We start from the raw sequence: 26527 nt of genomic DNA, 5'->3' as shown, positions 1-26527 counted from the left end.
TGAATGTGTAAATTCAAGAATTATGTGGATTAAAGTAAAGGTTGGATGCGAGAAGTGGGTCATAATAAGCGTGTATGCACCTGGAGAAGAGAGGAATGCAGAGGAGAGAGAGAGATTTTGGGAGATGTTAAGTGAATGTATAGGAGCCTTTGAACCAAGTGAGAGAGTAATTGTGGTAGGGGACTTGAATGCTAAAGTAGGAGAAACTTTTAGAGAGGGTGTGGTAGGTAAGTTTGGGGTGCCAGGTGTAAATGATAATGGGAGCCCTTTGATTGAACTTTGTATAGAAAGGGGTTTAGTTATAGGTAATACATATTTTAAGAAAAAGAGGATAAATAAGTATACACGATATGATGTAGGGCGAAATGACAGTAGTTTGTTGGATTATGTATTGGTAGATAAAAGACTGTTGAGTAGACTTCAGGATGTACATGTTTATAGAGGGGCCACAGATATATCAGATCACTTTCTAGTTGTAGCTATACTGAGAGTAAAAGGTAGATGGGATACAAGGAGAATAGAAGCATCAGGGAAGAGAGAGGTGAAGGTTTATAAACTAAAAGAGGAGGCAGTTAGGGTAAGATATAAACAGCTATTGGAGGATAGATGGGCTAATGAGAGCATAGGCAATGGGGTCGAAGAGGTATGGGGTAGGTTTAAAAATGTAGTGTTAGAGTGTTCAGCAGAAGTTTGTGGTTACAGGAAAGTGGGTGCAGGAGGGAAGAGGAGCGATTGGTGGAATGATGATGTAAAGAGAGTAGTAAGGGAGAAAAAGTTAGCATATGAGAAGTTTTTACAAAGTAGAAGTGATGCAAGGAGGGAAGAGTATATGGAGAAAAAGAGAGAAGTTAAGAGAGTGGTGAAGCAATGTAAAAAGAGAGCAAATGAGAGAGTGGGTGAGATGTTATCAACAAATTTTGTTGAAAATAAGAAAAAGTTTTGGAGTGAGATTAACAAGTTAAGAAAGCCTAGAGAACAAATGGATTTGTCAGTTAAAAATAGGAGAGGAGAGTTATTAAATGGAGAGTTAGAGGTATTGGGAAGATGGAAGGAATATTTTGAGGAATTGTTAAATGTTGATGAAGATAGGGAAGCTGTGATTTCGTGTATAGGGCAAGGAGGAATAACATCTTGTAGGAGTGAGGAAGAGCCAGTTGTGAGTGTGGGGGAAGTTCGTGAGGCAGTAGGTAAAATGAAAGGGGGTAAGGCAGCCGGGATTGATGGGATAAAGATAGAAATGTTAAAAGCAGGTGGGGATATAGTTTTGGAGTGGTTGGTGCAATTATTTAATAAATGTATGGAAGAGGGTAAGGTACCTAGGGATTGGCAGAGAGCATGCATAGTTCCTTTGTATAAAGGCAAAGGGGATAAAAGAGAGTGCAAAAATTATAGGGGGATAAGTCTGTTGAGTGTACCTGGTAAAGTGTATGGTAGAGTTATAATTGAAAGAATTAAGAGTAAGACGGAGAATAGGATAGCAGATGAACAAGGAGGCTTTAGGAAAGGTAGGGGGTGTGTGGACCAGGTGTTTACAGTGAAACATATAAGTGAACAGTATTTAGATAAGGCTAAAGAGGTCTTTGTGGCATTTATGGATTTGGAAAAGGCGTATGACAGGGTGGATAGGGGGGCAATGTGGCAGATGTTGCAAGTGTATGGTGTAGGAGGTAGGTTACTGAAAGCAGTGAAGAGTTTTTACGAGGATAGTGAGGCTCAAGTTAGAGTATGTAGGAAAGAGGGAAATTTTTTCCCAGTAAAAGTAGGCCTTAGACAAGGATGTGTGATGTCACCGTGGTTGTTTAATATATTTATAGATGGGGTTGTAAGAGAAGTAAATGCGAGGGTTTTGGCAAGAGGCGTGGAGTTAAAAGATAAAGAATCACACACAAAGTGGGAGTTGTCACAGCTGCTCTTTGCTGATGACACTGTGCTCTTGGGAGATTCTGAAGAGAAGTTGCAGAGATTGGTGGATGAATTTGGTAGGGTGTGCAAAAGAAGAAAATTAAAGGTGAATACAGGAAAGAGTAAGGTTATGAGGATAACAAAAAGATTAGGTGATGAAAGATTGAATATCAGATTGGAGGGAGAGAGTATGGAGGAGGTGAACGTATTCAGATATTTGGGAGTGGACGTGTCAGCGGATGGGTCTATGAAAGATGAGGTGAATCATAGAATTGATGAGGGAAAAAGAGTGAGTGGTGCACTTAGGAGTCTGTGGAAACAAAGAACTTTGTCCTTGGAGGCAAAGAGGGGAATGTATGAGAGTATAGTTTTACCAACGCTCTTATATGGGTGTGAAGCGTGGGTGATGAATGTTGCAGCGAGGAGAAGGCTGGAGGCAGTGGAGATGTCATGTCTGAGGGCAATGTGTGGTGTGAATATAATGCAGAGAATTCGTAGTTTGGAAGTTAGGAGGAGGTGCGGGATTACCAAAACTGTTGTCCAGAGGGCTGAGGAAGGGTTGTTGAGGTGGTTCGGACATGTAGAGAGAATGGAGCGAAACAGAATGACTTCAAGAGTGTATCAGTCTGTAGTGGAAGGAAGGCGGGGTAGGGGTCGGCCTAGGAAGGGTTGGAGGGAGGGGGTAAAGGAGGTTTTGTGTGCGAGGGGCTTGGACTTCCAGCAGGCATGCGTGAGCGTGTTTGATAGGAGTGAATGGAGACAAATGGTTTTTAATACTTGACGTGCTGTTGGAGTGTGAGCAAAGTAACATTTATGAAGGGGTTCAGGGAAACCGGCAGGCCGGACTTGAGTCCTGGAGATGGGAAGTACAGTGCCTGCACTCTGAAGGAGGGGTGTTAATGTTGCGGTTTAAAAACTGTAGTGTAAAGCACCCTTCTGGCAAGACAGTGATGGAGTGAATGATGGTGAAAGTTTTTCTTTTTCGGGCCACCCTGCCTTGGTGGGAATCGGCCGGTGTGATAATAAAAAAAAAAAAAAAAAAAACTGAAAAAAAAAAAAGACAGACTGGTTGAGAAAGATGAGCAATAAATACCAGTAAATGATGGGATCTCGCATAAACACGTGCCATGTAATGTTATTTATAATTATCAGTTTATCTGACAGCCAATGAGAAACTGAAGACAAAAAAATTAGTTCATTAGTATGGATGCCCTCCTAACAAGTTTCACTCTTTTTTCATCTAGATTATACCTTCACTAACTTCCAAATATTTTGTCAAATGATGACTTGCCTTGTATAAATGTCTTGATGCACGTCTCATTCACTACAGACAACAAGTTTAACATACTAACCTCTCCAAATTTGCTGTTTTGGATGATGTCTGAGAGAATTTCCACAGCCTTGTGCACATCTTGGGAGAAGCACTTAGCATAGAAGACTGTCTGCTCCCTGGAGGTGTAGGCATTAAGGTGAGAGCCCATGTTCTCCACTTCTAGCTCAAGGTCCGTCTGAGATCTTTTCGAAGTACCCTTTATTACATGAATGAACATGCATATTAGTTTGTTGCTCTCCCTTAAATAGGCTAAACTTGCATATTTATTTTTCAATGCAATGAACATTAAAATATAAAAGAAGCACAATGTACAAGTCAGATAAAAGCAAATTTGCCCACGTGTGCATCAACAAGTAGTATCAAATCTTTTAATGGGTATGTAAATAAAAGAGCTATCTCAAATAGTACCAACTCTTAAAGCCTGCACCATTAGTAGAATGACCAGACAAGTTTTTAAAATTTCCCAGTTTTGAAGCAAATATAAAAATAAATAATGTACAATAGTGGTACATAAAATAAATAATACCTATTGTGTACATGTTCTTTACATTCTATAATTTTTTTCACCTCATCAGCCATCTCTCATCAAGGTAGGGTGGCCAAAAAATAGGAAACACATGCACTATCATTCATTTAATCTGTCTTGCAAGTGAGATGACATCACAATTCAGACGAGACTTCAGTGCGACTGAAGATGATTCAGTCCAAAACGGACTGAATCATCATAGGCGGGTTGTGTATATAATTCAGATGAATTTCCAAGATGCAATATCCCTACTCCTCCAGAGTGAAGGCACTGCCTTTCCCACCTCCACAATTCAAGTCCAGCTACCTGGTTTCCCAAAGTCCCTTCATAAATGTTCCCTTACTCACTCTTCAACAGCACATCCATTATTAACCACCTGCCTCCACTCACTCCATTCTAACATGATCACATATGCCTGGTGGATGCTCAAGCCCCTAACACTCAAGGCCTCCTTTAACCCTTCCTACCAATCATTCCAGTTACAACCTTTACCCCTCCTACCTTCCACTCCCAGTTTTATGCACCTTTGTCATCATCTGCTTTCAAATGAAGCGGGGATTGGAATGAAATTTTACATTCAAGATCATCCAACAGAACAAATGTTCCATACACAGAAAATTTAAACCAAAATCACTTTTATAAAACCTAGTGGAAACAATCACCTTCAAATAATTGAGAATAGCTCAAGGATTTAAGACCAAACTCTCGAGCAAAAATTAAGGGGGTTAAACTATTCCTGAGAAAAATTTGTTCAAGATGTTTTGCTGAGAATAAGAAAAAATTTTGGAACGAGATAAACAAGTTAAGAAAGCCTAATGGATTTGTCAGTTAAAAAACAGAGTAGGGGAGTTAGTAGATGGGGAGCTGGAGGTATTGGGTAGATGGTGGGAATATTTTGAGGAACTTTTAAATGTTAATGAAGAGAGGGAGGCAGTAATCTCATGCACTGGTCAGGGAGATATAACATCTTCTAGGAGTGAAGAAAAGCAGGATGCAAGTGTGGGGGAGGTGCATGAGGCATTACGTAGGATGAAAGGGGGTAAAGCAGCTGGAATGGATGGGATAATGACAGAAATGTTAAAAGCAGGACGAGATATAGTGTTGAAGTGGTTGGCATTTTTGTTTAATAAATGTATGAAAGAGGAGAAGGTACTTTGGGATTGGCAGAGCATGTATCTGAAATATCTGAAAACATATGGAAGAAGTAAATGTTTTCAGATACAGTGGACCTCCAGATTACTACATTAATCCGTTCCAGAGAGCGTCTTTAACCGAATCTGTTGTAATCCTAATTAATTTTCCCCATAAGAAATAATGGAAATCCAATTAATCTGTTCCAGACACCCAAAAGTATTAAACAAAATAATTTTTTCAAATGAAATACAGTGGCCCTCAAATTTTGAACATATTGCTTATCGAACTCTTCGAAAATTGACCGCTTTTTTCAAACCAACTTTGTCCCTATTATCGAACTCGTCCCTATTTTTGAACTGCCGGGTACCGGACCTGTCCGCCTTCTTCAAAGATTAAGGAGATTTGCGCCAAGTGGAATGATGTCCAAATGTTTGTGGAGAAGTACCACCCTGAGCAAGCTGAAACAAGCATCTCTGGGAACGTCACGACGAAAGACATTAAGGAAGGTACGAATATTGTTGTTGGGGATAGCCAAGTTAGGTATATGGATAGGGCGTTCTGCTTGAAGGACAGGAGTAGGAGACAGAGAGTTTGCTTTCCTGGGGCTGGGATGGAGGATATTGTTAGCTGTCTGGATGACATCATGAGAGGTAATGGGAGCAATCCTATTATCTGTCTCAGTGCTGGAGGCAACGATGTTGGTAGACGTAGGAGTGAGGACCTGATTAGCAGGTATAGGTCAGCAATAGAAATAATTAGAAGCAAGGGTGGGAACCCTCTCATATGTGGTATTTTGCCAAGGAGGGGAGTTGGAAATGAATGGTTGTCCAGGGCAATTGGTTCAATTGCTGGCTGGACAAATACTGTAAGGAAAATGCGGTAACATTCATCAACAACTGGGACCTCTTCTATGGCAGAAATGACATGTATGCTAGGGATGGGGTTCACTTATCTAGGTGTGGGGTGGGAGCACTGGCAACTGCAGTGGAGGGAGCAGTTAGGACTTTAAACTAGGAATAGTTAGTGGTATGGGTTTTGGCAGGAAAACCATGAAGTCCCAGTGTAGTAATATTACGAGTTCTAGGGGAACTAGTAATAATAAGAACGAGATAGATATTGAAAAGCCAGGGACCTTGGGTGATAAGGACAGTAATAGGTTTAGTAGAAAAATAGAAATGAGCAGGAAGGGTAAAGAGAAAGGAGAGTCTTTCAATGTTTATTATGCTAATTGCCGTAGTGCTAGGAATAAGATGGACAAGTTGAGATTAGTTGCTAGTGTAGGTAACATTGATGTATTTGCCTAAACTGAGACGTGGTTTAATTCAAAAAGTCGGGACATGCCTGCGGAATGTCATATTCAGGGTTTTAAATTGTTCCAAGAAGATAGAAGTATTGGGAGGGGGGGGGGGGTGGCATTGTATGTCCGAGATCGCTTGAACTGTTGCATAAAAACGGGTATTAAGTCTGAAGTAACACATACAGAGTCTGTTTGGATAGAATTTTCAGAGGGGCATGAAAAACTGATTTTAGGAGTGATATACCGTCCCCCAAACTTAGATAGGGACCAAGGGAAACTACTATGGGAGGAAATTGTTAAGGCCACAAGGCACGATAATGTAGTAATTCTAGGAGACTTTAACTTTAGTCATGTTGATTGGAATTTCTTGACTGGGAATTTAGAATCATACGAGTTCTTAGAAGTATTTCAGGATTGTTTTTTGAAGCAGTTTGTGACAGAACCTACAAGAGGAAATAACCTACTTGACTTAGTTATGGCAAACAATGAATCCCTTGTTAATAATTTAGAAATTTCAGAGGAACTGGGTGCTAGCGACCACAAATCAATTACATTTAGCATTGAATGGAAGTACGATAGTAGCGATAACTCAGTAACAGTCCCAGATTTTCGCTTAGCAGATTACGATGGGCTTAGAGAACACTTATCATCTGTTGACTGGGGTAACGAAGAGAGCTATCAATATGACAGTTTTCTGAACACTATACATGCTGCTCAAAGAGCGTTTATCCCATATAAAGAAATTAGATCAAATAGAAATGACCCAAAATGGATGAATAATAGGCTCAAATATCTACTAGGGCATAAGAAAGGAATTTATAGGCGTATCAAAAGAGGCGAGGGTCATCTTATGAATCAGTATATTGACATTAAGAGGGACATTAAAGAGGGGATAAGAAAAGCTAAAATATTTTTTTTTTTTTATTATCACACTGGCCGATTCCCACCAAGGCAGGGTGGCCCGAAAAAGAAAAACTTTCACCATCATTCACTCCATCACTGTCTTGCCAGAAGGGTGCTTTACACTACAGTTTTTAAACTGCAACATTAACACCCCTCCTTCAGAGTGCAGGCACTGTACTTCCCATCTCCAGGACTCAAGTCCGGCCTGCCGGTTTCCCTGAATCCCTTCATAAATGTTACTTTGCTCACACTCCAACAGCACGTCAAGTATTAAAAACCATTTGTCTCCATTCACTCCTATCAAACACGCTCACGCATGCCTGCTGGAAGTCCAAGCCCCTCGCACACAAAACCTCCTTTACCCCCTCCCTCCAACCCTTCCTAGGCCGACCCCTACCCCGCCTTCCTTCCACTACAGACTGATACACTCTTGAAGTCATTCTGTTTCGCTCCATTCTCTCTACATGTCCGAACCACCTCAACAACCCTTCCTCAGCCCTCTGGACAACAGTTTTGGTAATCCCGCACCTCCTCCTAACTTCCAAACTACGAATTCTCTGCATTATATTCACACCACACATTGCCCTCAGACATGACATCTCCACTGCCTCCAGCCTTCTCCTCGCTGCAACATTCATCACCCACGCTTCACACCCATATAAGAGCGTTGGTAAAACTATACTCTCATACATTCCCCTCTTTGCCTCCAAGGACAAAGTTATTTGTCTCCACAGACTCCTAAGTGCACCACTCACTCTTTCTCCCTCATCAATTCTATGATTCACCTTATCTTTCATAGACCCATCCGCTGACACGTCCACTCCCAAATATCTGAATACATTCACCTCCTCCATACTCTCTCCCTCCAATCTGATATTCAATCTTTCATCACCTAATCTTTTTGTTATCCTCATAACCTTACTCTTTCCTGTATTCACCTTTAATTTTCTTCTTTTGCACACCCTACCAAATTCATCCACCAATCTCTGCAGCTTCTCTTCAGAATCTCCCAAGAGCACAGTGTCATCAGCAAAGAGCAGCTGTGACAACTCCCACTTTGTGTGTGATTCTTTATCTTTTAACTCCACGCCTCTTGCCAAGACCCTCGCATTTACTTCTCTTACAACCCCATCTATAAATATATTAAACAACCACGGTGACATCACACATCCTTGTCTAAGGCCTACTTTTACTGGGAAAAAATTTCCCTCTTTCCTACATACTCTAACTTGAGCCTCACTATCCTCGTAAAAACTCTTCACTGCTTTCAGTAACCTACCTCCTACACCATACACTTGCAACATCTGCCACATTGCCCCCCTATCCACCCTGTCATACGCCTTTTCCAAATCCATAAATGCCACAAAGACCTCTTTAGTCTTATCTAAATACTGTTCACTTATATGTTTCACTGTAAACACCTGGTCCACACACCCCCTACCTTTCCTAAAGCCTCCTTGTTCATCTGCTATCCTATTCTCCGTCTTACTCTTAATTCTTTCAATTATAACTCTACCATACACTTTACCAGGTACACTCAACAGACTTATCCCCCTATAATTTTTGCACTCTCTTTTATCCCCTTTGCCTTTATACAAAGGAACTATACATGCTCTCTGCCAATCCCTAGGTACCTTACCCTCTTCCATACATTTATTAAATAATTGCACCAACCACTCCAAAACTATATCCCCACCTGCTTTTAACATTTCTATCTTTATCCCATCAATCCCAGCTGCCTTACCCCCTTTCATTTTACCTACTGCCTCACGAACTTCCCCCACACTCACAACTGGCTCTTCCTCACTCCTACAAGATGTTATTCCTCCTTGCCCTATACACGAAATCACAGCTTCCCTATCTTCATCAACATTTAACAATTCCTCAAAATATTCCCTCCATCTTCCCAATACCTCTAACTCTCCATTTAATAACTCTCCTCTCCTATTTTTAACTGACAAATCCATTTGTTCTCTAGGCTTTCTTAACTTGTTAATCTCACTCCAAAACTTTTTCTTATATTCAACAAAATTTGTTGATAACATCTCACCCACTCTCTCATTTGCTCTCTTTTTACATTGCTTCACCACTCTCTTAACCTCTCTCTTTTTCTCCATATACTCTTCCCTCCTTGCATCACTTCTACTTTGTAAAAACTTCTCATATGCTAACTTTTTCTCCCTTACTACTCTCTTTACATCATCATTCCACCAATCGCTCCTCTTCCCTCCTGCACCCACTTTCCTGTAACCACAAACTTCTGCTGAACACTCTAACACTACATTTTTAAACCTACCCCATACCTCTTCGACCCCATTGCCTATGCTCTCATTAGCCCATCTATCCTCCAATAGCTGTTTATATCTTACCCTAACTGCCTCCTCTTTTAGTTTATAAACCTTCACCTCTCTCTTCCCTGATGCTTCTATTCTCCTTGTATCCCATCTACCTTTTACTCTCAGTGTAGCTACAACTAGAAAGTGATCTGATATATCTGTGGCCCCTCTATAAACATGTACATCCTGAAGTCTACTCAACAGTCTTTTATCTACCAATACATAATCCAACAAACTACTGTCATTTCGCCCTACATCATACCGTGTATACTTATTTATCCTCTTTTTCTTAAAATATGTATTACCTATAACTAAACCCCTTTCTATACAAAGTTCAATCAAAGGGCTCCCATTATCATTTACACCTGGCACCCCAAACTTACCTACCACACCCTCTCTAAAAGTTTCTCCTACTTTAGCATTCAGGTCCCCTACCACAATTACTCTCTCACTTGGTTCAAAGGCTCCTATACATTCACTTAACATCTCCCAAAATCTCTCTCTCTCCTCTGCATTCCTCTCTTCTCCAGGTGCATACACGCTTATTATGACCCACTTCTAGTTGCTAGGGATTCTAAAACTAACCCAAAAAGTTTTTTCCAGGTCTATAGAACAAAAGTTAGCGATAAGATAGGTCCCCTTAAAAATAACTATGGGCACCTTACTGACAAAGAGAATGAAATGTGCTTGATTTTAAATAATTATTTTCTCTCAGTTTTTACACAGGAAGACACTAACAATATTCCAGTAATTAATTTTTACAGTGGGCTAGAAGAAGATAAATTATGTAACATCACAGTCACTAGTGAGATGGTTGTGAAGCAGATAGACAGACTGAAGCAAAATAAGTCGCCGGGTCCTGATGAGGTTTTTTCAAGGGTTCTTAAGGAATGCAAAATGGAACTCTGTGAACCATTAACTAATATTTTTAATTTATCTCTTCAAACAGGTGTAGTGTCTGATATGTGGAAGATGGCTAATGTAACTCCTATTTTTAAAACAGGGGACAAGTCGTTATCGTCAAATTACCGCCCAATAAGCCTGACCTCAATTGTAGGCAAATTACTAGAGTCAATTATAGCTGAGATTATAAGAAGCCATCTCGATAAGCATAGCTTGATTAATGATACTCAGCATGGATTCACAAGAGGCCGGTCTTGTCTAACTAATTTATTAACTTTCTTCAGTAAAGCTTTTGAGGCTGTTGACCACAATAAAGAATTTGATATTATTTACTTAGATTTTAGTAAGGCTTTTGATAGAGTTCCGCACCATAGACTGTTAAAGAAAGTGGCAGCTCATGGCATTGGGGGAAAAGTGCTCTCGTGGATCGAGTCATGGCTCACTGACAGGAAGCAGAGAGTGTCCATAAATGGGGTTAAATCCGAGTGGGGATCTGTAACAAGTGGCGTTCCACAGGGATCAGTCTTGGGCCCGTTGTTGTTTATAATATATATCAATGATCTTGAGGGAATTACTAGTGATATGAGCAAATTCGCCGATGACACAAAGATAGGTAGGATAATTGATTCAAATGTAGATGTTATGGAACTTTAGGAGGATTTAAACAAACTCTATTCTTGGTCAGAAAAGTGGCAGATGCAGTTCAATGTAGATAAATGCAAGGTTCTGAAGCTTGGGAGTGCCCATAACCCTAGTACTTATAAGTTAAATGATGTAGAACTTAGCCATACAGATTGCGAAAAGGACTTGGGGGTTATGGTGAGCAGCAACCTTAAACCAAGACAGCAATGCCTAAGCGTATGTAATAAGGCAAATAGATTACTGGGATTTATATCAAGAAGTGTAAGCAACAGAAGTCCAGAGGTCATACTGCAGCTTTATACATCATTAGTAAGGCCTCACCTAGATTATGCAGCTCAGTTCTGGTCTCCGTATTACAAAATGGACAAATTCGTTAGAAAACATTCAGCGTAGGATGACTAAATTAATACATAGCATTAGAAATCTTCCTTATGAAGAAAGATTGAAGACTCTTAAGTTACATTCACTTGTTAGACGAAGAATGAGGGGAGACCTGATCGAAGTGTATAAGTGGAAGATAGGTATTAATAAAGGGGATATTAATAGGGTCTTGAGGATGTCTCTCCAAGAGAGAACCCGCAGTAATGGATTTAAATTAGATAAGTTTAGATTTAGAAAGGACATAGGAAAGTATTGGTTTGGAAATAGGGTAGTTGATGAGTGGAACAGTCTACCTAGTTGGGTTATTGAGGCTGGGACTTTGGGTAGTTTCAAATCTAGGTTGGATAAGTACATGAGTGGGAGGGGTTGGATTTGAGTGGGACTTTCACATCAGAGCTTATTTCTTGGGTGGCATTGAAAATTGGGTTGGGCAAATGTTTTGTTAGTGGGATGAATTGTAAAGGACCTGCCTAGTATGGGCCAGCAGGCCTCCTGCAGTGTTCCTCCTTTCTTATGTTCTTATGTAAACAAGTTCAGTGACAAAACCACGTCCCATTTTAGGGAAATCTTAAAAAGGCGCCAAAAACAGAGGACTGTGGACAGTTATTTTGTGAGACAGGGGTCCAGTGACTCTCAAGCTGGTCCTAGTGGCATTAAAAGACAGAGAAGGGAAGTAACCCCAGAGAGGGCTTTGATACCTAAAGTCCTTATGGAGGGGGATTCCCCTTCCAAACACTAATCCCAACTCCCTCTCTCCTCCTCCCTATCTTCCAGATGCCATCACCAATCTTCAATAAAGGTAAGTAAAAATGTTATTTTATATGTATTTAAATTTATTTTTTTTATTTTTTTTTTTTTTATTATCACACCGGCCGATTCCCACCAAGGCAGGGTGGCCCGAAAAAGAAAAACTTTCACCATCATTCACTCCATCACTGTCTTGCCAGAAGGGTGCTTTACACTACAGTTTTTAAACTGCAACATTAACACCCCTCCTTCAGAGTGCAGGCACTGTACTTCCCATCTCCAGGACTCAAGTCCGGCCTGCCGGTTTCCCTGAATCCCTTCATAAATGTTACTTTGCTCACACTCCAACAGCACGTCAAGTATTAAAAACCATTTGTCTCCATTCACTCCTATCAAACACGCTCACGCATGCCTGCTGGAAGTCCAAGCCCCTCGCACACAAAACCTCCTTTACCCCCTCCCTCCAACCCTTCCTAGGCCGACCCCTACCCCGCCTTCCTTCCACTACAGACTGATACACTCTTGAAGTCATTCTGTTTCGCTCCATTCTCTCTACATGTCCGAACCACCTCAACAACCCTTCCTCAGCCCTCTGGACAACAGTTTTGGTAATCCCGCACCTCCTCCTAACTTCCAAACTACGAATTCTCTGCATTATATTCACACCACACATTGCCCTCAGACATGACATCTCCACTGCCTCCAGCCTTCTCCTCGCTGCAACATTCATCACCCACGCTTCACACCCATATAAGAGCGTTGGTAAAACTATACTCTCATACATTCCCCTCTTTGCCTCCAAGGACAAAGTTCTTTGTCTCCACAGACTCCTAAGTGCACCACTCACTCTTTTTCCCTCATCAATTCTATGATTCACCTCATCTTTCATAGACCCATCCGCTGACACGTCCACTCCCAAATATCTGAATACGTTCACCTCCTCCATACTCTCTCCCTCCAATCTGATATTCAATCTTTCATCACCTAATCTTTTTGTTATCCTCATAACCTTACTCTTTCCTGTATTCACCTTTAATTTTCTTCTTTTGCACACCCTACCAAATTCATCCACCAATCTCTGAAACTTCTCTTCAGAATCTCCCAAGAGCACAGTGTCATCAGCAAAGAGCAGCTGTGACAACTCCCACTTTGTGTGTGATTCTTTATCTTTTAACTCCACGCCTCTTGCCAAGACCCTCGCATTTACTTCTCTTACAACCCCATCTATAAATATATTAAACAACCACGGTGACATCACACATCCTTGTCTAAGGCCTACTTTTACTGGGAAAAAAATTTCCCTCTTTCCTACATACTCTAACTTGAGCCTCACTATCCTCGTAAAAACTCTTCACTGCTTTCAGTAACCTACCTCCTACACCATACACTTGCAACATCTGCCACATTGCCCCCCTATCCACCCTGTCATACGCCTTTTCCAAATCCATAAATGCCACAAAGACCTCTTTAGCCTTATCTAAATACATAATTGTACACTATTTGTTGTGTGTATGTAAAACTATAATTAATCTCTATAAAATGTATTTTTTTGTGAATATTTTTGGGTTTCTGTAACGGATTAATTGTATTTCCATTATTTCTTATGGGAAATATTGCTTCACTTTTCAAACTTTTCGAATTTAGAACTAGATCCTGGAACGGATTAAGTTCGAAATTTGAGGTTCCACTGTATGCATTTTCCTACACACAAAACAATGAGACATGCAGAATAAACAATACTAAAATGACACTTACCTTTACTGAAGACTTAATGATGAGTGATGAGACAGGAGAAGGGGAGAGGAGAGAGGTGTATTATTGTTTGGAAGGTGAATCCCCTTCCATAAAGACTTCGGGTAGCAAGTCCTTTTCAGGGGTTAATTCCCTTCTTTGTTTTTTAATGGCACTAGGACCAACTTGAGAGTCACTGGACCCCTGTTGCACCAAAAATCTGTCCAGAGAGCTGTTTCTGGTGTCTGTAAGAGTTCCATAAAATGGGACACAACATTATCATTGTGGATGTTGCCAGCACGGCCTGCAACAGCTGTGTCAGGGTGATGTTCATCCATAAAGGTTTGCACTTTAATCCACTTTGCACAAATGTCCTTAATCTTTGAAGAAGGCAACTTCCTCCATCTCTCTTCCTCCTCCTCCTCCTCTGAAGGAAATTCCAGAGCTGTGGTCTGTTGGTGTTGCACCTCAAGCTCTTGCAGCTCTGTAGTGGTTAGTTCTTCATCGTTGTCCTCCACCAACTCTTCCATATCCTTGCCACTAACCTCCAACCCCATGGACTTCCCCAATGCCACAATAGATTCCACAACTGGCATAGGCTCTTCAGGGTCAGCCCCAAACCCTTCAAAATCCCTCTCTTATACACATTCTGGCCACAATTTTCTCAAAGTAGAGTTCAAAGCCTGCAAGTCACTCCCTCCCAAGCCTTACCTATAAGGTTTATGCAATTGAGGATACTGAAGTGATCTTTCCAGAAATCTCTTAGGATTAATTCTGTGTCTTAGGTGACTTCAAAGCACTTTTGAAACGCTGCTCTGGTGTACAGTCTTTTTGAAATTTGAAATGATCTGCTGGTCCATGGGCTGGAGGAGAGGAGTGGTGTAAGGAGGCAAAAACCTGACTTTTATGAAGCTAAACTCTGGCACCATTCACTCTTCCAAGTCTGGAGGATGAGCAGGAGCATTGTCTAATACCAGGAGGCACTCAAGTTCCAATTTATTTTCCAAGAGGTATTTTTCACAGTGGGCCAAACATGTCATGGAACCAATCATTGAACGTGTCCCTCATGACCCATGCCTTACTGTTTGCTCTCCACATTACACACAACTTAGTCCTGACGGCACTGTTTTTCTTGAACACTCCGGGAGTTTCAGAGTGATACACAAGTAAAGGCTTCTTCACTTTGCAATCCCCACTAACATTACTACAAAACATGAGAGTTAGCCTGTCTTTCATAGGCTTGTCCTGGGAGTGCCTTTTCCTCCTAAGTAATGTAGGTCCTGTTTGGCATTTTCTTCCAAAACAGGCCTGTTTCGTCACAATTGAACACTTGTTGGGGTTTTAATTGTTCAGCCTCTATGTACCCCTTAAATTCCTGAACATATTTTTCAGTCTCTTTTTTGTCAGAACTGGCAGCCTCACCATGCCTTATCACACTGTGTATGTCACTACGATTCTTAAATCTCTCAAACCAGCCTTTGCTGGCCTTAAATTCATCAATATCAGCACTAGTTTCAGGCATTTTCTTGAGATCATTATGCAACTGCCTTGCCTTTTCACATACAATTGACTGTGATACACGATCTCCTGATAACTGTTTCTCGTTGATCCACACCAACAACAATCTCTCCACATCTTCGAGTATTTGCGATCTCTGTTTTGCAAGCATATTTGCACCTTTCGCAACAGCTTTCTTGATTGCCTTTTTCTTGTCCAAGATAGTAGCGATGGTTGTATGGGGTGTGTTATACAACCTGGACTGCTTGGAGACACGCACTCCACTTTCATATTTTGAGATGATCTCTTTCTTGAATTCAATAGTATTTCTCACCCTCTTTACCACAGGGCTGGCACTAGAAGCTTTCTTTGGGCTCATGGTGGCTTATTTAGCAGTTACAATCACTAAAACAATGGAATAATACAAAATGTATAGCAAGTACACGTAGAATCGTCCTCACAGGCTTGTAAACAATGGCACACTGGCTGTACGTACAGTGGCCGGGCCACTCAGGTCGTGGGGACACATTTGGGAAGAATGACTTTAACCGAGTTCTTTGTCATTAACCGAGCCAATATTTTGACGCAAAAACTTTACTTAATCCGAATTTTACATAATCTGATGACATCGTAATCCGGGGGTCTACCGTACTTGGGAGTTGACTTGACAGCAGATGGGTTTATGAAGGATGAGGTTAACCATAGAATTGATAAAGGAAAAAGGTGTGGTGCATTGAGGTATCTGTGGAGACAAAAAAGCTTTATTCATGGAGGCAAAGAAGGGAATGTATGAAAGTATAGTGGTACCAACCCTCTTATATGGGTGTGAAGCATGGGTAGCAAATGCTGCAGCAAGGAGGCAGCTGGAGGCAGTGGAGATGTCTTGTCTAAGGGCAATGTGTGGTGTAAATATTATGCAGAGAATTCAGTGTGGGGAAATTAGGAGGTGTGGACTTACTAAAAGTATAGTCAGAGGGCTGAAAAGCGGATTTTGAGGTGATTTCGTCATTTAGAGAGAATGGATCAAGGTAGAGTGACTTGGAGAGCATATAAATCTGTAGGGAAAGGAAGGCAGGGTAGGGGTCGTCCTCGAAAACGTTGGAGGGAGGGGGGGTAGAGGAGGTTTTGTGGGCGAAGGGCTTGGACTTCCAGCAAGCATGTGTAAGCGTGTTAGATAGGAGTGAATAGAGACGAATGATTTTTGGGACCTGACGAGCTGTTGGAGTGTAAGCAGGGTAATATTTAGTGAAGGGATTCAGGGAATCTGGTTAGACAGACTTGAGTCCTGGAAATGGGAAGTACAATGTCTGCACTTTAAAGGAGGGGTTTAGGATATTGGCACCTTTAAGGGACAACTAAACTGTCATATCTTAGTGCCTCTGCAAAGACAGTGATTATGTATGAGAGAGGTGAAAGTGTTGATTGATGAAAGTATTTTCTTTTTGGGATTTTTTTTTTTTTTTTTGGGTCACCCTGCCTAGGTGGGAGACGACCAACGTGTTGATTAAAAAAAAAAAGGAAAGGGGACAAAAGATACTGTAAAAATTATAAGGGAAGAAGTTTACTGAGTATACCAGGTAAGGTGTATGGTAGGGTTATTACTGAAAGAATTTGAGGTAAGACAGAGCAGGACTGCAGATGAGCAAGGAGGCTTTAGAATAGGTAGCAGATGTGTAGATCAGGCGTTTACATTGAAGCATATATTTTCTGTCTCATAAACACGCTAGATAACAGGGATATCTTGCTACTCCTACTTACACTTTGGTCACACTTCACAGACATGCACATGCATATATATATACAGTGGACCCCCGCATAACGATTACCTCAGAATGCGACCAATTATGTAAGTGTATTTATGTAAGTACGTTTGTACGTGTATGTTTGGGGGTCTGAAATGGACTAATCTACTTCACAATATTCCTTATGGGAAAAAATTCGGTCAGTACTGGCACCTGAACATACTACTGGAATGAAAAAAGTTCGTTAACCGGGGGTCCACTGTATATACATACATCTAGGTTTTTCTCCTTTTTCTAAAAAGCTCTTGTTCTTCTTTATTTCTTCTATTGTCCATGGGGAAGTGGAAAAGAATCTTTCCTCCATAAGCCATGCGTGTCGTATGACGCGACTAAAATGCCGGGAGCAATGGGCTAGTAACCCCTTCTCCTGTAGACATTTACTAAAAAAGAGAAGAAGAAAAACTTTATAAAACTGGGATGCTTGAATGTGCGTGGATGTAGTGCAGATGACAAGAAACAGATGATTGCTAATGTTATGAATGAAAAGAAGTTGGATGTCCTGGCCCTAAGCGAAAAAAAGCTGAAGGGGGTAGGGGAGTTTCGGTGGGGGGAAACAAATGGGATTAAATCTGGAATATCTGAGAGAGTTAGAGCAAAGGAAGGGGTAGCAGTAATGTTGAAGGATCAGTTATAGAAGGAGAAAAGAGAATATGAATGTGTAAATTCAAGAAATATGTGGATTAAAGTAAAGGTTGGATGTGAAAAGTGGGTCATAATAAGCGTGTATGCACCTGGAGAAGAGAGGAATGTAGAGGAGAGAGAGAGATTTTGGGAGATGTTAAGTGAATGTATAGGAGCCTTTGAACCAAGTGAGAGAGTAATTGTGGTAGGGGACCTGAATGCTAAAGTAGGAGAAACTTTTAGAGAGGGTGTGGTAGGTAAGTTTGGGGTGCCAGGTGTAAATGATAATGGGAGCCCTTTGATTGAACTTTGTATAGAAAGGGGTTTAGTTATAGGTAATACATATTTTAGGAAAAAGAGGGTAAATAAGTATACAAGATATGATGTAGGGCAAAATGACAGTAGTTTGTTGGATTATGTATTGGTAGATAAAAGACTGTTGAGTAGACTTCAGGATGTACATGTTTATAGAGGGGCCACAGATATATCAGATCACTTTTTAGTTGTAGCTACACTGAGAGTAAAAGGTAGATGGGATACAAGGAGAATAAAAGCATCAGGGAAGAGAGAGGTGAAGGTTTATAAACTAAAAGAGGAGGCAGTTAGGGTAAGATATAAACAGCTATTGGAGGATACATGGGCCAATGAGAGCATAGGCAATGGGGTCAAAGAGGTATGGGGTAGGTTTAAAAATGTAGTGTTAGAGTGTTCAGCAGAAATTTGTGGTTACATGAAGGTGGGTGCAGGAGGGAAGAGGAGTTATTGGTGGAATGATGACGTAAAGAGAGTAGTAAGGGAGAAAAAGTTAGCATATGAGAAGTTTTTACAAAGTAGAAGTGATGCAAGGAGGGAAGAGTATATGGAGAAAAAGAGAGAGGTTAAGAGAGTGGCGAAGCAATGTAAAAAGAGAGCAAATGAGAGAGTGGGTGAGATGTTATCAACAAATTTTGTTGAAAATAAGAAAAAGTTTTGGAGTGAGATTAACAAGTTAAAGAAGCCTAGAGAACAAATGGATTTGTCAGTTAAAAATAGGAGAGGAGAGTTATTAAATGGAGAGTTAGAGGTATTGGGAAGATGGAAGGAATATTTTGAGGAATTGTTAAATGTTGATGAAGATAGGGAAGTTGTGATTTCGTGAATAGGGCAGAGGAATAACATCTTGTAGGAGTGAGGAAGAGCCAGTTGTGAGTGTGGGGGAAGTTCGTGAGGCAGTAGGTAAAATGAAAGGGGGTAAGGCAGCCGGGATTGATGGGATAAAGATAGAAATGTTAAAAGCAGGTGGGGATATAGTTTTGGAGTGGTTGGTGCAATTATTTAATAAATGTATGGAAGAGGGTAAAGTACCTAGGGATTGGCAGAGAGCATGCATAGTTCCTTTGTATAAAGGCAAAGGGGACAAAAGAGAGTGCAAAAATTATAGGGGGATAAGTTTGTTGAGTGTACCTGGTAAAGTGTATGGTAGAGTTATTATTGAAAGAATTAAGAGTAAGATGGAGAATAGGATAGCAGATGAACAAGGAGGCTTTAGGAAAGGTAGGAGGTGTGTGGACCAGGTGTTTACAGTGAAACACATAAGTGAACAGTATTTAGATAAGGCTAAAGAGGTCTTTGTGGCATTTATGGATTTGGAAAAGGCATATGACAGGGTGGATAGGGGGGCAATGTGGCAGATGTTGCAGGTGTATGGTGTAGGAGGTAGGTTACTGAAAGCAGTGAAGAGTTTTTACGAGGACAGTGAGGCTCAAGTTAGAGTATGTAGGAAAGAGGGAAATTATTTAGATGGGGTTGTAAGGGAAGTAAATGCGAGGGTCTTGGCAAGAGGCGTGGAGTTAAAAGATAAAGAATCACACAAAGTGGGAGTTGTCACAGTTGCTCTTTGCTGATGACACTGTGCTTTTGGGAGATTCTGAAGAGAAGTTGCAGAGATTGGTGGATGAATTTGGTAGGGTATGTAAAAGAAGAAAATTAAAAGTGAATACAGAAAAGAGTAAGGTTATGAGGATAACAAAAAGATTAGGTGATGAAAGATTGGATATCAGATTGGAGGGAGAGGGTATGGAGGAGGTGAATGTGTTCAGATATTTTGGAGTGGACGTGTCAGCGGATGGGTCTATGAAAGATGAGGTGAATCATAGAATTGATGAGGGGAAAAGGGTGAGTGGTGCACTTAGGAGTCTGTGGAGACAAAGAACTTTGTCCTTGGAGGCAAAGAGGGGAATGTATGAGAATATAGTTTTACCAACGCTCTTATATGGGTGTGAAGCATGGGTGATGAATGTTGCAGCAAGGAGAAGGCTGGAGGCAGTGGAGATGTCGTGTCTGAGGGCAATATGTGGTGTGAATATAATGTAGAGAATTCGTAGTTTGGAAGTTAGGAGGAGGTGTGGGATTACCAAAACTGTTGTCCAGAGGGCTGAGGAAGGGTTGTTGAGGTGGTTCGGACATGTAGAGAGAATGGAGCGAAACAGAGTGACTTCAAGAGTGTATCAGTCTGTAGTGGAAGGAAGGCGGGGTAGGGGTCGGCCTAGGAAAGGTTGGAGGGAATGGGTAAAGGAGGTTTTGTGTGCGATGGGCTTGGACTTCCAGCAGGCATGCGTGAGCGTGTTTGATAGGAGTGAATGGAGATAAATGGTTTTTAATACTTGACGTGCTGTTGGAGTGTGAGCAAATTAACATTTATGAAGGGGTTCAGGGAAACCGGCAGGCCGGACTTGAGTCCTGGACTCTGAAGGAGGGGTGTTAATGTTGCAGTTTAAAAACTGTAGTGTAAAGCACCCTTCTGGCAAGACAGTGATGGAGTGAATGATGGTGAAAGTTTTTCTTTTTTGGGCCACCCTGCCTTGGTGGGAATCGGCCAGTGTGATAATAAAAAAAAATAATAATAAATAATGTGAACCTGTATTTAGATAAAAGCAGGGAAGTTTTCACTGCATTTATGGATTTAGAAGAGGCATGTGATAGAGTGGATAGGGGAGCAATGTGGCAGATATTGCTAGTGTATGGAACAGATAGTAAGTTACTAAATGCTGTACTGTTTTTATGAGGATAGTGAGGCTCAGGTTAAGGGGTGTAGGAGAGAGGGAGATTACTTACCAGTAAAAGTAGGTCTTAGACAGGTATGTGTAATGTTACCATGGTTGTTTAACATATTTATAGATGGGGTTGTAAAAGAAGTAAATGCTAGGGCATTGGGGGGAGGGGTGGAATTAAATTATGGGGAATCAAATACAAAATGGGAGTTGACACAGTTACTTTTTGCTGATGATACGGTGCTTTTGGGGATTCTAAAGAAAAGTTGAAAAGGTTAATAGACGAGTTTGAGAGGATGTGTAAAGGTATAAAGTTAAAAGTTAATATAGATAAGAGTAGAGTGATGAGGGTATATATATATTAACACATCGGCCGATTCCCACCAAGGCAGGATGGCCCGAAAAAGAGAAACTTTCATCATTCACTCCATCACTGTCTTGCCAGGGAGGTGGTTTACACTAGTTATAAAACCACAACATTAACACCCCTCCTTCAGAGTGTAGACACTGTACTTCCCATCTCCAGGACTCAAGTCCGGTCTGCTGGTTTCCCTGAATCCCTTCATAAATGTTACTTTGCTCACACTCCAACAGCACGTCAAGTATTAAAAACCATTTGTCTCCATTCACTCCTATCAAATACAATCATGCACACTTGCTGGAAGTCCAAGCCCCTCGAACACAAAACCTCCTTTACCCCTCCATCCAACCGTTTCTAGGCCAACCCCTACCCCGCCTTCCCTCCACTACAGATTTATACACTCTCGAAGTCATTCTGTTTTGTTCCATTCTCTCTACATGTCTGAACCACCTCAACAACCCCTCTTCAGCCCTCTGGATAATAGTTTTGGTAATCCCACACCTTCTCCTTACTTCTAAACTACGAGATCTCTGCATTATATTCACACCACACATTGCCCTCAGACATGACATCTCCACTGCCTCCAACCTTCTCGCCGTTGCAACATTCATCACCCATGATTCACACCCATACAAGAGTTGGTACAACTATACTCTTGTATTTCCCTCTTTGCTTCCACGGACAAAGCTCTTTGTCTCCACAGACTCCTAAGTGCACCACTCATCCTTTTCCCCTCATCAATTCTATGATTCACCTCATCCTACACAGACCCATCTGCTGACACGTCCACTCCTAAATACCTGAATGCATTCACCTCCTCCATATTCTCTCCCTCCAATCTGATATCCAACCTTTCATCACCTAATCTTTTTATCCTCATAACCTTACTCTTTCCTACATTCACTTTTAATTTTCTTCTCTTACATACCCTACCAAATTCATCCACTAACCTCTGCAACTTCTCTTCAGAATCTTCCAAAAGCACTGTGTCATCAGCAAAGAGCAACTGTGACAACTCCCACTTTGTGTTTGATTCTTTATCTTTTAACTCCACGCCTCTTGCCAAGACCCCCGCATTCACTTCTCTTACAACCCCATCTATAAATACAGTAGGGCCCCACTTATACGGCGGGTTAGGTTCCAGGCTGTCGCCGGAAGGCAGACATCGCGGGAAGGCAGAACTAAATTTTTTTCCATTTATAAATGCATATAAATGCCAGACAACAAGTTTACACTAAATTATATTAAGTTAGTAATAGAACTAGGCATTAAAAACACACAAAGTAAAATACAGTCACAGTAAATTCATTACTTATCTTAAAGTATTTGTAATCTTAATGTAGGGAGAGAGGTGAGTAGTACTTATTTGTAGGAAGTCAGGTGCAGGTAGCCCAGGTGTAGGTAGCACTGGCTCCCCGTCTCATACTTAATATACGATATTTAAAACATCCCAGAGAGGTAAAATACACATACAGTACACTCATTATTTACCTTAAGATATGTGTAGTCTTAATATAGGAAGAGAGGTGAGTAGTATTTATTTGTATAAAGTCAGTGTAGGTAGCCGGTAGGTGTAGCCTGGGCTACACCTACCGGATACCTACACTGTGGCCCAGAGCCATATTATTAACATCGACATGCCTTGTTCACTGAATTTAATCATTTCTAACAACTACCTTTAGATGCCATCATAAACGAAGGTAGAAGTAATGAATAATTCATGCCAAAAATTGTAAATAAAAGCGGAGTGGGGGAGTGGTGGGCCAAACGCAGATTCATACACGTTTTCTCTGATGGCTGAAAAGAGAAAACGTAATGTTGTCCCTCCACCCGGCTCCACAAGTATTATTATCAGAGCATATAAAATATGCAATGCCAGATAACAAGTTTACACTAACTTATATTAAGTTAGCAATAGAAATAGGCATTAAAAACACAATAAAAGGTAAGATACACATAGAGTACACTTATTACTTACCTTAAAATATTAATATTAATGTGTGAGAGGTGAGTGGCAGGGTGTTTATTGAATAAAATCAGAATGGCACACCATCATCCTCTAACTTGGCACTTAAAGCAAGAGGTTTACGACTTCTCTTTTTATCACAGCTAACCTTAGACGCCATCGTCAATGAGAGCCAACTAGTTAACGAAAGAGTAAACGAGAGAGAGAACGAGATACAGAATTGAGACAATGTAAGAACACAAACTGAACAGGTAGTGGACGATCACTTGGTCAGGCGAAATAAATGTGTATTAATATGTGTCTACTTTTAGTTCATTCACGTCCATTTAAGAGTTTGTAAAACATTTACCTCAATATTTTTTTATTTTAATAATAATTACCTCACAATACAAATACTCTTACATTGTGTACAAGTTAGTTCAGAATAAACAAACAGCAACACACCATTTTTAGTGAATAAAGATAATGATATTAATAATAATAATAATTGTGGAAAATACTGTATATTTTCCGGAAATACGGTAATTTATAGGTAAATAGATGCCCTATATTGTATTTAATAAAAGTGTGTTTTTAAAAGAAGGGACAGTCGCCATTTTGTTTGAATTGAATAACACGTTGTGTATAATGGGAAGAATTTTTCGTGCTCTAAAGGTTAAAATTGGGCTGACACCTCTCAAATAGGAGGCGAAATTGTTGGATGTGCAGTCCTGCATAACTTGAGATATCAGACGACTGGACGAGACAGCTCCAGGAACCTTAGATAAGTCTTATGTAGTAACCTGGCCAGTGTTATTTTCATAGACAGACAGTGAGGTTTTCTGAGTATGATGCACATTAATCTCCAGTCAAATTGGTGAGTGATATTAAGATATTTTCCTTCTGTTATATAAATGTGAAAACAGTGGTCCCTCGTTTTTCGTAATTAATCCGTTCCTGGAGCCGTTACTATAAACGAAATTTACAATTTACGAATCAATTTTCCCCATAAGAAATAATGTAAATACAATTGATCCATTCCTGACACCCAGAAGTATTAAAACAAAAAAAATTTTTACATGAAATATACATGTAGTACATAAACAATACAATGGGAAATGATGAATGAAACATTAACAGCATAACACTTACCTTTATTAGAGATTCTTCTTAGTGTATGGGAGACTGGAGGAGGAGAGAGAGTGGATTGTTTATAGTTTGGAAGGGGAATCCCCTTCCAGCAACACCTCAGGTACCAATTGCTTTTCTGGGGTTGCTTGTCTTCTGTTTCTTAATGCCACTAGGACCACCTTGAGAGTCAATGGAGTCCTGTCTCGCAAAATAACTGTGGGGAGAGCTCTGTTTCTGGAGTCTCCTTAACACTTCCCTAAAATGGGCCGACTGTCACTGTACATGTTGCCAACATGGCTTGCAACAGCCTTGTCAGGGTGATGTTTCTCCATAAATCTTTCCATCTTACCCCACATTTCAAAAATCTCCTGAATTTCTGAAGAAGGCCACTTCTTCCATCTCTCTTCCTCCTCCTCTGCAGCAAGATTCTGAGCTGCAATCTGTTGCTTTTCCTGCTGAAGCTCTTGCAGCTTCTCAGTGGTGAGCTCTTCGTTGTGGTCTTCCACCAACTCTTCCACATCCTCCAAACTCACATCCAACCCCATTGAACTCCCCAGTGCCACAATAGATTTAACAATAGATTTGGGTCAGCCCCAAACCCTTCAAAATCCCTCTTGTGGACACAATCTGGCCACAATTTTCTCCAAGCAGAGTTCAAAGTCCTAGTACTCACTCCCTCCCAAGCCTTACCTATAAGGCTTATGCAATGGAGGATACTGAAGTGTTCTTTCCAAAAATCTCTTAAGGTCAAGTGAGTGTCTGAGGTCACATTAAAGCACCTTTGAAACATTGCTTTGGTGTAGAGTTTTTAAAGTTTGAAATGACCTGCTGGTCCATGGGCTGGAGGAGAGGAGTGGTATTCGGGGGCAAGAACTTTACTGTGATGAACCCAAACTCCTCGAAAATTAGGTCATCCAAGTTTGGAGGATGAGCAGGTGCATTGTCCATTACTAGGAGGCACTTGAGATACAATTTCTTTTCCAGGAGGTAATTCGTCACACTAGGGTCAAACACTTCATTGAACCACTCGACGAAAATTTCCCTCGTGACCCATGCCTTACTATTAGATTTCCAAAACACACACAATTTACTCTTCATAACATTGTTTTTCCTGAACACTCTGGGATTTTCAGAATGGTACACTAGTAACGGCTTCACTCTGAAATCCCCACTAGCATTAGCACAGAACACGAGCGTCAGCCTGTCTTTCATAGGCTTGTGTCCTGGCAGTCCCTTTTCCTCCTGAGTAATGTAGGTCCTCTTTGGCATTTTATTCCAGAAGAGGCCTGTTTCGTCACAACTGAACACTTGTTCAGGTTTCAGTCCTTCAGCCTCTATGTACTCCTTGAATTCACTTACGAATTTTGTAGCTGCAATTTTGTCTGAATTGGCAGCCTCACCATGCCTTACCACACTGTGTATGCCACTACGGTTCTTAAATCTCTCAAACCAACCTTTGCTGGCCTTAAATTCACAAATATCAGTACTCGTTGCAGGCAATTTCTTTACCAGACCGTCGTGCAACTGCCTAGTCTTTTCACAAATAATCGACGCCATAAGACTATCTCCTGCTCATTGTTTCTCGTTTATCCACACCAATAATAACTTCTTACATCTTCGAGTACTGGTGATCTCATTTTTGTCAGCATATTTACCCCCTTTGCAACAACAGCTTCCTTGATTTCCTTTTTCTTGGCCACAATGGAAGCAATGGTTGTATGGGGTTTGTTATACATCCTGGCCAGTTCGGCCACACGTACTCCACTTTCACATTGTTCAATGATGTTTTTCTTAAATTCAATAGCATTTCTCACCTTCTTTACCAAAGGCTTAGCACTAGGAGCTTTCTTTGGAGCCATGGTAACTTATTTAGTAGTTGCAAGCACTAAAATGAATGGAATATTTCGTATGAGCAAGTGAGGGGACCGTCGCTCACTGGTAAACAATGGCACACTGATAAATAACAAAAAAAGGCACAATACCGTGACTGGAACGATACACAAATAACCCGCACATAAAAGAGAAGCTTATGGCGACGTTTCGGTCCGACTTGGACCATTTACAAAGTCACACTGTCACAGTGTGACTTTGTAAATGGTCCAAGTTGGACCGAAACGTCGTCGTAAGATTCTCTCTTTTATGTGCGGGTTATTTGTGTAATGGCACACTGGCTGGGAAGGGCTCAGAGCTGTGCGTACGCATCCCAGACGAATGACTATTCGCGAGTCAAACTACGATTAGCGAGCCAATGTTTTGACAAAAATAACGTTATGATTTTCGAAAATTACGACTATCGATCCTTACGA

General features: G+C 40.9%; 1 protein-coding gene across 1 annotated transcript in view; it reads right to left on the bottom strand.

Annotated features, from left to right (window-relative positions):
• Positions 1 to 26527, bottom strand: part of UQCR-C1 (Ubiquinol-cytochrome c reductase core protein 1) — a 123553-nt gene that overhangs the window by 79502 nt on the left and 17524 nt on the right. Inside the window, exon 3 of the mRNA XM_070080740.1 lies at positions 3255 to 3431. Within this exon, the coding sequence (XP_069936841.1) occupies positions 3255 to 3431 (177 nt within the window). The remainder of the gene's footprint in view (positions 1 to 3254; positions 3432 to 26527) is intronic.

Source organism: Cherax quadricarinatus, chromosome 6 (assembly GCF_038502225.1).
Source record: "Cherax quadricarinatus isolate ZL_2023a chromosome 6, ASM3850222v1, whole genome shotgun sequence".
In the NCBI taxonomy this organism is placed as follows: Eukaryota; Metazoa; Arthropoda; class Malacostraca; order Decapoda; family Parastacidae; genus Cherax; species Cherax quadricarinatus.
This window is presented reverse-complemented; position numbering and strand designations above follow the sequence as displayed.